Source organism: Cucurbita moschata, unplaced genomic scaffold (assembly GCF_002738365.1).
Source record: "Cucurbita moschata cultivar Rifu unplaced genomic scaffold, Cmos_1.0 Cmo_Scf00291, whole genome shotgun sequence".
Lineage (NCBI taxonomy): Eukaryota > Viridiplantae > Streptophyta > Magnoliopsida > Cucurbitales > Cucurbitaceae > Cucurbita > Cucurbita moschata.
Genome location: NW_019268807.1, coordinates 1,073 through 12,224, shown reverse-complemented (window position 1 = coordinate 12,224; position 11,152 = coordinate 1,073). Strand labels below are relative to the sequence as shown.

Here is an 11,152-nt window from a genome sequence, read left to right as displayed (position 1 = left end):
AGCATACTATTATTCAACTTCACAACATTTGAAAGATCCCAATCCTTTTACACTTTCACAAACTTCAAAGTAGCTTACTATTATTCAACTTCACAACATTTGAAAGATCCCAATCAAAGAAGGTTAATCTTCCAAGCAGGTAGCAAGTTTTGGACCTATGACTTCTTGGTTAAAGTTAACGACCCTTAGCCGCAATGCCCAGTGATCAGATTTGTGTTTTCTTGACTATAACTGGTAATAAATTCAAGTTCAACGAGGAAAACGAACAATGTCCATCAGTGTTAACATTAATGTAGAAAAAGACGTTAGTACGAAGGTTTGTTAAGCTCTATGTTTAGTTTAACCAAATTAAGACACAGTAATCAGTGATCAGATAACTTTTGGATTGAGGATATACAATCGCATATGAAATTGATCACTATTTCTCATACCTCGGTAATTCAGAAAAATTTAGTTTCCTAATAATGTAATTAGCATTAAGGATGTTGCTAGACATTAGACATTTCATGTTACATGCCAATGATGATTGGAGTGGCATTGATGAGACACTCGTAGCAATTTACATGGCAGTAATTTGACACTAGTTGTCCATTCTCGAAGTTTCTCTTATCTACAAGCAATGTACTAATGATATTCAAACACGGCAGTATAGGAGTACCGAGGTTATTCTTGGATCAAAATATTCTAATCCAGCAGATATGTGGTCATTTGCTTGCATTTGTTTTAAGTTGGCCACTGGCGATGTTCTCTTTGATCCACAGAGTGGTGGCAACTATGAAAGGGATGAGGTATGTTCAGAGACTTTTTTTTTTTTTTTTTGTTCTTCTTTTATCAGTATGATTATTTTTTTCTTTCTTATACTCATTAATTCTTAACGTGTAACATTTGTTAATCGAGTCTCACCTCCCCTTGGGAAGCATTGTTTCTACTCATAGTAAAGTCCCACATTTTCAATCGTTTGAAAACCATGCGTAAAAGTTTTTTTTTTTATTTGTTATTGTTGTTTGTTTGAGTTATCAATGAGTTATAATTTTATTCTTTAACACGTTTCTTCCGTTGTAGCTGTAACAGCGGCATAATGTAGAAGTTTATCTGATACTGAAATATTTGGTCGGTTGTTTTATTTTGGTTAACTGGTGGAGGAGGCTCAATTTAATTTCAACAATGTCATACACTAAATATGTCAGGTGAATAATTTGAAAAGACTGTCCGTTGGAAAATATAAAGAATTTTGCTTTTAACTTGATGCCTTTCTTTCCGTTTTTTTAATACAATGTGGCTATTATCTCAGCTAATCATATTCCCCTTAGCTTGTAGGATAGTGGTAGTATACATATGGTACTTATTTCTTATTTTTTTTAAAACAACTATATGTATATCATGTCGACATCACTGGTATACGTGTTCGAGGAACAGCAAAACAAGACTTTGCCATGAGTATTAGCTTATTACGTGGACCTTCTCTTCTGGAAGTTGTAATTTCTACTCTTTATTTTATTTTCAGGATCATTTCGCATTGATGATGGAGCTTCTTGGAGTGATGTCTCGCAAGGTAATGTTTACATACTTACAAATACCATGTCGTCTTTATTTTATATATTTAAAAAAAATTTCACTTATTTATAGTTTGCTCTTTCTTAAAATATCGGGCACAGATTGCATTAGGTGGCTGCTATTCAAGGGACTACTTCAACAGATATGGCGAGTTGAGGCATATTCGTCAATTGCGCTTTTGGCCTCTTAATAAGGTGTTTACTGAGAAGTATGATTTCAGCAAGCAAGATGCTAATGACTTGGCTGACTTTCTTGTTCCTTTATTGAATTTTGTACCTGAAAAGAGACTAAGAGCAGCACAATGTCTCAGCCATCCGTGGTTGAGTTATGTCTCAAGAATTCTTGAATCTTCTGTATCAACCCATCAAAATCAGCCCAAAGATCAGGAGCTTCAACTAAAAGAAGCAAGAAGGACGAGAGAGAGAAGCTATGGAGATTGTAATGGGAAACATAACTATTGATGGAACTTCGAAATCGAAGTCATCGAAATAGACATGACCAGAAATGGCAACGTACGCGATTTCAGGCTATGTTTCGTGCAGTATAATCGTGGTCTATAGCTCGGGTTTCCATCGGAGTTGGAAACATATTCATGAACCACATGGATTCAGTGTTGTCCTACATGCTATCCGAAGCAATCATCATCTTTTGCTTTGGTGAGAGTCGACCAGCATTCGTAGGCCCATCTCAAGCAACTTCGAACGGTGGATTGTTTTGACAGTGTGCGCGTTCGAGTATGATTTGCATATCTTCACAAACTAACAATATTTCTTGGTGTCTTGTAGCACAACTTTCTAGATCATAATTTCTTTGTGAAACCTTGAGCAGATCTAAAATATATTTTTGGTGCTAGATTCTTGCCATTTTGTTTATTGTAATGTTGGCCACTACCGGGTTTTCTATTTAAAAATGAACTTTTTTTATATATTAAAACTTTTCAGATAGAAAATAATCGGGCGGCCCAAAAGGGGATGGAGGATACCCGGCTCAATCAACGAAATGAGCATATGGTCGAGGACTGGGAAGCAGGGAAAATTTCAGGCCATACGAATACGACGCTTCCCTAAAGACAATCTTGTGGGGAAGCCGAGGTTGAAGACGACTGCAAGTCCATAACCTAATCGTATTCTTGACCCTTGAAACCTGTCATGGAGCTGGCCTCGGATTCCGACCTTGTAGAAGTGGAATTGGAGCCAGACCTTGACCATGTAGAAGTTGGTAATGGACTTGTCCATTGTCACAATCGCACTTTTGCAGTAGCGAGATAGCGACTGTGCGACACTTGTTCTAACCCAGTGAACAAATCAGTGATGTGAATTTCAGATTTCGTGGACGATATCGACGTATGCTCGAACCTCAGGTTATGTTTGAGAGAAATACTTTAGAAAATTTGTGCGAGGTAATACGCTAATTTATTTGATAGTTTTTGAAGTTGTGGATGTATTAGACACAAAAGTAAGAATTAAAAAACTTACCAACTGCAATAATTATTAAATATTAGATCTATTTTGTTGATACTTTTAACCCTTTTTTTCTAAGACATAACAGAAATACTAATTTTTCATTTATCACCATATTGAACTTATAAACACATGAAAATGTTGGCACATTGATGAAAATTTGAAAAGCGCCGGATTCTTATTCTTGTTGACTTGACGGAACTTAGCAAACTACCATTTTTTCAAAAAGTTATTTTTGTTGGTAGAGAGAGGCGTCTTGATGATTTGAAGTGAAGAAGAATGGACTATTTGGGGGACCGACCATATTCTTTGACATAATGGTTTATGGATCCTTGTAGGATGGCTATTGTGTAAGCCACTTGTAATGATAATGAGAAGTGGGGTTGAATGAGAACAGGCTAAGAAATCCATAAAAAGACTTAAGCATCTGCTCTTGAGTGGAGCACTTCAATAATGGTTTCGGTGCATGCTGTTGAAACCACTTTGTGAGGGTGTCATAAAGTTCTAAACCCCTTCCTTCGGCCCCTTTTTCTCTTCATACAACGTCCAAGAATATGAGAAAAGCACCAAAATGTCCACATTTCTTTTTGTTGGGAATAAACTTAAATGGAAAAAAGAAAATAAGGGTAGTTTTTTGTTTTGTTAAATTTAGTAAGGCTTTTTGAATTTTAGCGTAAGAAGGAAAGGAAAAGGAAAAGCAAAAGGCCAAAGAAAATATGGGGACAAGAATAAGTCCATTCGTTTTCATTGTAAAAAGAGGAGGCAGAGAGCAAGAGCAGGAGACAGAAAGCAAAGCGTATAGTGTAATAGAAAATAGTTTTTTCAGAATTTCTCTCTTTTGTCCCCTTGTCTCTCCCCTCTCAACACCTCCTTCACAGCTTCGTGAGAGTTATTTAAACAAGTTGGTTTCAAAGTGAGCGTTTATTTTTTACAAGTTGGTATCGGAGCGAATTGTTATTTCAACAAATTGGTATCAGAGCGAGTTTTATTTCAACAAATTGGTATCAGAGCCGATGGCGAACATGATGGAACAAAAGAAGCACGGGACACTTTAGAAAAGGTGTTCAAAGGAACCGACCGAGTCAAGACGGTGCGTCTCCAGACACTCTGCGTGGCGAGTTGGAGAGCATGAAGATGAAGGAGTGAGAAAATGTATTTGACTACATCACGCGCGTACAGACCGTGACAAATCAACTAAATCGAAACGGAGAAATGTTATCTGAGACGCGGGTTGTGGAGAAGATGTTGAAGTCGTTAACAGGCAACTTCGAGAATGTTGTATGAGACATAGAAGAGTCGAAGGACCTAGCGACGTTCACGGTCGATGAGCTCGCCGGAGGAGGAGACACACGATCAAGCGCTTCAACTAAGGCATCAATAAAGGATGAAAAGATACTCTTCTCTCAAAATACTCAAGGTAGAGGTCGTGGAAGTCGCGGGAATGGTCGAGGTAGTCAAGGCAACAGTTACGAAGAAAACTATAAAGAGAAGAGACTATCGAGCCAAGCAAATAGGCGTGGAAGAGGACACAATCAAGGACGCGGTCAAGAATACAATTCCCACATCCAGTGTTACAAATGTCAGAAATATGGCCACTATGCAAATAACTGTAACTTCGACAGATGTTACAATTGTGGCAGAATGGGTCATTATGCAAGAGATTGTCGAGCCGATGAAAAGGTGGAAGAAACGATCAACCTAGCCTTGGATGACGCAACAAACGGAGGCATTCTCTTGATGGCCCAAAATGAAGAGCTGAAAACCAAAGAACACGGCGGTGCAAAAGACGACGGCGATAATCGTGAGGCGATGGAAACTAATAGAAATGAGATGATGCACAGCTGATACCGGAGACGAGAAAATCGAATAAAGATGAACAACCGAATAATAGAGAACCCGAGCTCGAAGAGAGAGAGCTCCACTAGCTGGAAAAGAAATTCGAGGAAGAAAGAAGAAAGAGGATGAGAATGGAAGAAGAAAAGAGGACAGAAATGCAGATTGAACATGAGAAATAGATGGTTCAAATGCAAGCTGCAATCCCTTCAAAATCCCTTGAAAATCCCAAAACAATGACGAAGAAGAAGCCCATGCGATTCGCGAACGAGCCAATGAAACTGCCAGATCTCGAGGAGGAGAATAGAGATTAAGAGCAACAACCCAAAACTGCCGTGGATAAATCTGTGGAGAAGTCTCAATTGCAGACGTTGAAATCACTGAACGAAAGAAAAGAAAGTTTGAGAAAATGAGATAGAAAGGTTAGAGAAGGAAGTGGCTGAGCTGAGTGAGAGTTCCTTCTATCTCAAACAAGAGGAAAAGAATGGGAATGTAATCTCTGATCTTATGAAGAAAGTTGAAGAAGGTGTGGAGAAAGAGAATGACATGTTAATGGTGATTGAGGCTCTAGTGGACGAGCTAGTGAGGGAGGAGAAAGATATAGAGATGCTGACTCTACAGAGAGACTCACTCGACGTGAACCTGAATCAAATCCAACAGGAGGCAGTGAATTTACGATACACGATTGAGATACTCACTCGTGATAAAGTCGAAATGGAGGAAGAAAAAAATGCTAGCTGTAAATGTCGCTGTGGACTTGAGAAGAGAATTGAGTAAACTGAACGAAGCCATGATGTCCGAGTCAAGCGTGGCTAAGAACGGGAGAAATGAAGAGTTGGTGTCTCAGATAGGCTATTCTCGAGAAGATCCAAATGAAGTCTCATCAGAGAAGGACAAGCTTAGTCTGCTGCTCGAGGACAAGGAGAGAAAATTGAAGAAACCACAACTGAGCTCAAGAAAACAAAAACGACGCAGGTGGAATCGTTGAATAGAGCATTTAAGTTTATGGGGAAGTTTTGTTGGGAATAAACTTAAATGGAAAAAAGAAAAGAAGGGTAGTTTTTTATTTTGTTAAACTTAGTAAGGCTTTTGAAATCTGAGTCGTGAGAAGGAAAAGGCCAAACAAAAAATACAGGGACAACAATCACTTGAGGAGAGAATGGGTTATGGGATCGCTCATTTTAAATCTCAGAAACCCTATAAATTGATTCGTTTTCATTGTAAAAAGCAAGAGGCAGAGAGCAAGAGACAGAAAGCAAAGTGTACTGTGTAATAGAAAAGAGTTTTTTTCATAATTTCCTTTGTCCCCTTGTCTCTCCCCTCTCGACACCTCCTTCACAGCTTCGTGAGAGTTATTTAATCAAGTTGGTTTCAGAGCGAGCGTCTATTTTTTACAAGTTTGTATCGGAGCGGATTGTTATTTCAACAAATTGGTATCAGAGCGAATTTTATTTCAACACTCTTTAGGGGCCATTATTGAACGATTCAACTGTTCGTGAACTTTCAAGTTTGTATCTAGGAGAACGTTCAAGTTCATATATTTTAAGTGTTAAGTGATGGACTGTGAAATCTCATATCGGTTGGAGAGGGAAATGAAGCATTCTTTATAAGGGTGTGGAAACCTCTCCCTAGTAGACGCGTTTTAAAACAGTGAGGCTGATGGTGAGATACGTAACGGGCCAAAGCGAATAATATCTTCTAGCAGTGGGCTTGAGCTGTTACAAATGGTATCAGAGCCAGACATTGGGCGGTGTACCAACGAGAATGCTGGACTCCCAAGGGAGTGGATTGTGAGATCCCACCTTAATTGGAAAGGGAAACAAAGCATATCTAGAGTGTGAAAACTTCTTCCTAGCATACGAGTTTTAAAATCGTGAAGCTAACGACGATACGTAACGAGCCAAAGCTGACAATATCTATTAGCAGTATGCTTGAGCTATTCAATGGACGTTTTCAACACTAACATCAAAACAGGTTCATATATTCATCTTCAGTGGCTTACATGTCAGTATGATTTTCGTATCCTGTTTATAGTGTTTCATCATCATTATTTGTTGTTTATATATTGTTTGGACTGCCAAGATCAGCATAGTACTTACTGATCCATCCTTTAATGATGTTAACCTCTGTCTCTCTTTGTTCCACCAACCACTGTGGATCCGTTTCATTTGCTCGTAAAATGTCCAAACAATGAGATCCTGGAAAGTTCAAAACATGTCAGCTCAAAAGAACAAAGCTTTGAAGTTAGAATTTAGGAGTCTGAATCAAACCATTAGGCGTATGGAGTGCAAGGAGACTGTCAGATAAGTTATGCAACACTCTGCATTCACAAAAAGAGAGAGAGAGAGTTGAAGTAAAGTTGATTGTTCTTTATGTGCAATAAATGTTGTAGCTTTGGTTTTCGTTTACCCGCCGCTGCTATAAGGGTCCCTTAGTCCATTGGAGAAAATGATGTTGCTGCCAAATCTCTTAAGGATGAGTTTTATGTCCTGAAATTTGAAGGGAGACAAAGAAATTGTGAGATTCTACGTCGGTTAGGGAGGAGAACGAACTATTATTTATGAGCGTGCGGAAACCTCTCCCTAGTAGACGCGTTTTAGAAACCTTAAAGGGAAGCTTGAAAGGGAAAGCTCAAAGAGGATAATATATGTTAGCGGTGGGGTTGGACTGTTACAAATGGTATCAGAGCCAGACACTGGGTGATGTGCCAGCGAGGAGGCTGATCCCTGAAGGGGGTGGACACGAGGCGGTGTGCCAACAAGGACGCTGGGTCCCGAGGGGGGTGGATTGTAAGATCCTATATCAGTTGATGAGGAGAAAAAAAAACATTGTTTATAAGGGCGTGGAAACCTCTCTAATATAAAAACCTTGAGGGGAAACACAAAGAGGATGATATCATTTAGTGGTGGGCCCCGAAGGGGGTGGATACGAGGCGGTGTGCCAGTAAGGACGCTGGGCCTCGAGGGAGTGGATTGTGAGATCCACTAACAGAATGGTCGGATGCACCCCGAAGGGGGGTGGATACGAGGCGGTGTGCTAGCAAGGACGCTGGGCCTCGAGGGTGGAGTGGATTGTGGAGTCCCACATCGATTGAAGAAAGGAACGAGTGCCAACGAGGACGCTGGCCCCGGGGGAGGGGGTGGATTGTGAGATCCCACATTGGTTGGGGAGGAGAACAAAACATTCTTTACGGGGGTGAAGTTTTAAAAACTTTGAGGGGAAGCCTGGAAAAGAAAGTCAGAGAAAGACAATATCTACTGTAGATTTGGGCGGTTACAGTAATTTCAATAAAGAAAATAAAGAAAAAGAGAGAGGTGGTTGAAGTGCATACATGGCCTCCATAATAGGTGGTGACCCAGTGAGGCCTTGGAGACACACGGTATAACTCATTGCAGTAATCTATGAAGCTTCCAAGCTCAAAATTGTATGCTGGAAACATAGTATCATTGCCTGTGCTTAATGGCATCACCATTTCACTGCATCTCTGAGTTACACACACAACACAAAAGCTTCTTATAACGTCAAAAAATAAAAAATAAATTAATGAAGCTTTTCGAAGTTCAATGCATCCCACGTCGGTATTCGTGTAATAAAAAGATTACCTGCCACCTCCATCCCACATCGGTTTCAGTTTCATCTCTGGCCTGATTCATGTAGCAGGAAAGATTTCCTTTATAAGCAAACACGCCTGCAGCAATTCGTTCAACAATTCCACTTCCTGATGAAGCTCCATCAATGGCATCACAGATTATAGTGACTGGATACCTTGGTGGGTGGTCGTATTGGGCTGCGACGGTATACATAGACCACAAGAAGTCTTCCAGCTGAGCGGAGTTCTTCAGAGGACTAAAACAAGAACAACTCATTTGAAGCACAAACTTCATTAAATTTGGATATGAGAAGCCATGAATTCTAATACCTGCAACTTTTGAACTCTTTGCTAAGAATGGAAAGGCCATCAGGCTTGGAAGCAATTGTTTCAATCTTGGACCAGGAATCCCGAATGGTTTCATAGCAACTCTCACTAACGTCCTGCAAATTCATTCACATTTTTGTGTATTTAAAAAGTTCAAAGGGTTCAAAAGGATGCATTATTGTTGAGGGATCTTACTCTAAAATCCTTAGTGGCAATGGAATAGTATGCATCATGTGGCGTGATATTGTCGAAGTAAAGGATTGGAGCTGAAGAAGCAAGAGCTCCAAGGGCGACATGAGGATATTTCAGACGAAACCATGCAGCCAACACTGTTTCCAACAAAACAAAAAAAACATGTTCTGTTATATAGAGTTTGAAGATTTTTGTAACCGCTAGCAGATATTGTTCGCTTCGCACGTTACGTATCGTGGTTAGCCTCACGGTATTAAAACGCGTTTGCTAGAGAGAGGCTTCCACACCCTTACAAGAAGTGTTTCGTTCCCCTCTCCAACTGATGTGGGATCTCACAATCCACCGCTCTTGGTGGCTCAGCGTCCTCGCTAACACACTGCCTAGTGTATGGCTCTGATACCGTTTGGAACAGCTCAAGGCCACCACTAGCAGATATTGTCCGTTTTGGCCCGTTACGTATCGTCGTTAGCCTCACGGTTTTAAAACGCGTCTGCTAGGAAGAGGCATCCACACCCTTACAAGAAATGTTTCGTTCCCCTTTCCAACCGATGTGGGATCTCACAATCCACCCGCTTGGAGGCCCAGCGTCCTTGCTGGCACACTACCCGGTGTCTAGCTCTGATACCATTGACAACAGCTCGAGGCCATCGCTAGCACATATTGTCTGCTTTGGCCCGTTACATATCGTCGTTAGCCTCACGGTTTTAAAACGCGTGTGCTAGGGAGAGGCTTCCACGCCCTTATAAGAAAAGTTTCGTTCCCCTCTCCACCCGATGTGGGATCTCACAATCCACCCCTCTTAGAGGCCCAGTGTCCTCGCTAGCACGCTACTCAATGTCTAGCTCTGATACCATTTGGAACAACTCAAGGCCATCGCTAGTAGATATTGTCCGTTTTGGCCCGTTACGCATCGTCATCAGCCTTACAGTTTTAAAACACATCGACTAGCGATTCGTTTCCACACCCTTGTAAGAAATGCTTCATTCCCCTTTCCAACCGACGTGAAATCTCACAATTTTAAACGAGAACTCACTTACTTCCACCATATGATCCACCAAGAACAATCACAGGAGAATCTTTAGCATGCAACTCCTTTTTAACATGTATAAGAACATCCGCATAATCTGCTATTGCTTGAGCAGAGTTGAAATAGCCTAAAGTGCTTGCATTCTTCAATGCTACCTCCCTTGATCCAAAGGGTATCGATTTCCCATAATAACGATGCTAACAACAAAACAAAACAAAATCATATAAACCCTCCAAAGCATTAAATATGAACCACACAAGAACATGAAAGCTCTTACCTCAATATAAACAAGAAGAGCCCCAAACTGAGCAGCATTATCAGTCGAGAATCCTACAACGTTCAAATCATTATCCAGTGGACCTTCAGCTCCCAAGTAGGCAAGAATGGGAGCGCTGGAATTTGCGCCGCCCCAATACTTAAAGTTGATTATATATCTATGAGCGAACGTCGTGTAGCTTTCAGGCCTATAATTGAAGTGATCTAACGTTTGGTTGTAATAAAATGTCTTGAAATCATCCGAAAGAGGCGAGGACAGAGCTTCAGAATCTCTGTCGGTTGGACTAAGCCTTGGGATTCTGTACTGTGTTGCAGAAACACAGGCTGAAAGGATGAGAAGTAAGCAGGGAAGAAGCATCATGGCGGAGTGCTTGGTTTGGCTTGATCTTCACAAACAAACAGCTCCTTTATATAACAAAAAGTTGTCCGGTTCACCGGTTCGAGTCTCGAACCAGTGGTTAGTAAGCTAGGCCAAGGCGCCTAATGAAAGGTAGTTGAATGGTTGAGTTGAGTTGATGGTCGGGAAGGCGAGTAAGTTATAGAGGTTTCTGCCAAATAAAGACACTCTTCAACGACTTCATTCCTAAATATGCAATGAAGCTGTTGTCCTTATCAAAAATTTGCTTTTCTAATGCTAAAATCACTTCAAAATTCCTAGTTTTAGAATAGTGTCTTCGTGAAGAAAACTTCTAATCTTAATATCTTGATGTGTCGGTTAGGGATGTTCGTTAGTTGAGTTGGGTCCGGTTGGCTGAGATACTTTTTAGATCTTGGGCAACTAAATATACGTATATATAACTCGATCGGAAATAAAAATGTATATCATAAAATTTATAATAAATTCGAGTTTGTTTAGTTCAACCCAATCGACTTTCAGGAGAACCAATAAACCAA

The 11,152-nt window shown here is 40.4% G+C and overlaps 2 protein-coding genes across 2 annotated transcripts; one reads left to right on the top strand and one right to left on the bottom strand.

The window, feature by feature from the left end:
- Window positions 1-689: 689 nt before the first annotated feature.
- On the top strand, window positions 690-2,015 carry LOC111440481 (SRSF protein kinase 2-like). The gene is made up of 3 exons (XM_023077538.1): window positions 690-788; window positions 1,505-1,552; window positions 1,656-2,015. The coding sequence occupies exons 1-3, from the start codon at window positions 699-701 to the stop codon at window positions 2,013-2,015; spliced, it is 498 nt and encodes a 165-aa protein (XP_022933306.1). The 5' UTR covers window positions 690-698.
- Window positions 2,016-6,846: 4,831 nt separating this feature from the next.
- Window positions 6,847-10,619, bottom strand: LOC111440480 (lysosomal Pro-X carboxypeptidase-like). The gene is made up of 9 exons (XM_023077536.1): window positions 10,260-10,619; window positions 9,993-10,179; window positions 8,959-9,092; window positions 8,767-8,879; window positions 8,450-8,693; window positions 8,179-8,331; window positions 7,257-7,336; window positions 7,118-7,167; window positions 6,847-7,045 (listed from the first exon to the last, which is right to left on the bottom strand). Exons 1-9 carry the CDS (start codon window positions 10,617-10,619, stop codon window positions 6,906-6,908), a joined length of 1,461 nt encoding a protein of 486 aa, XP_022933304.1. The 3' UTR covers window positions 6,847-6,905.
- Window positions 10,620-11,152: the final 533 nt, after the last annotated feature.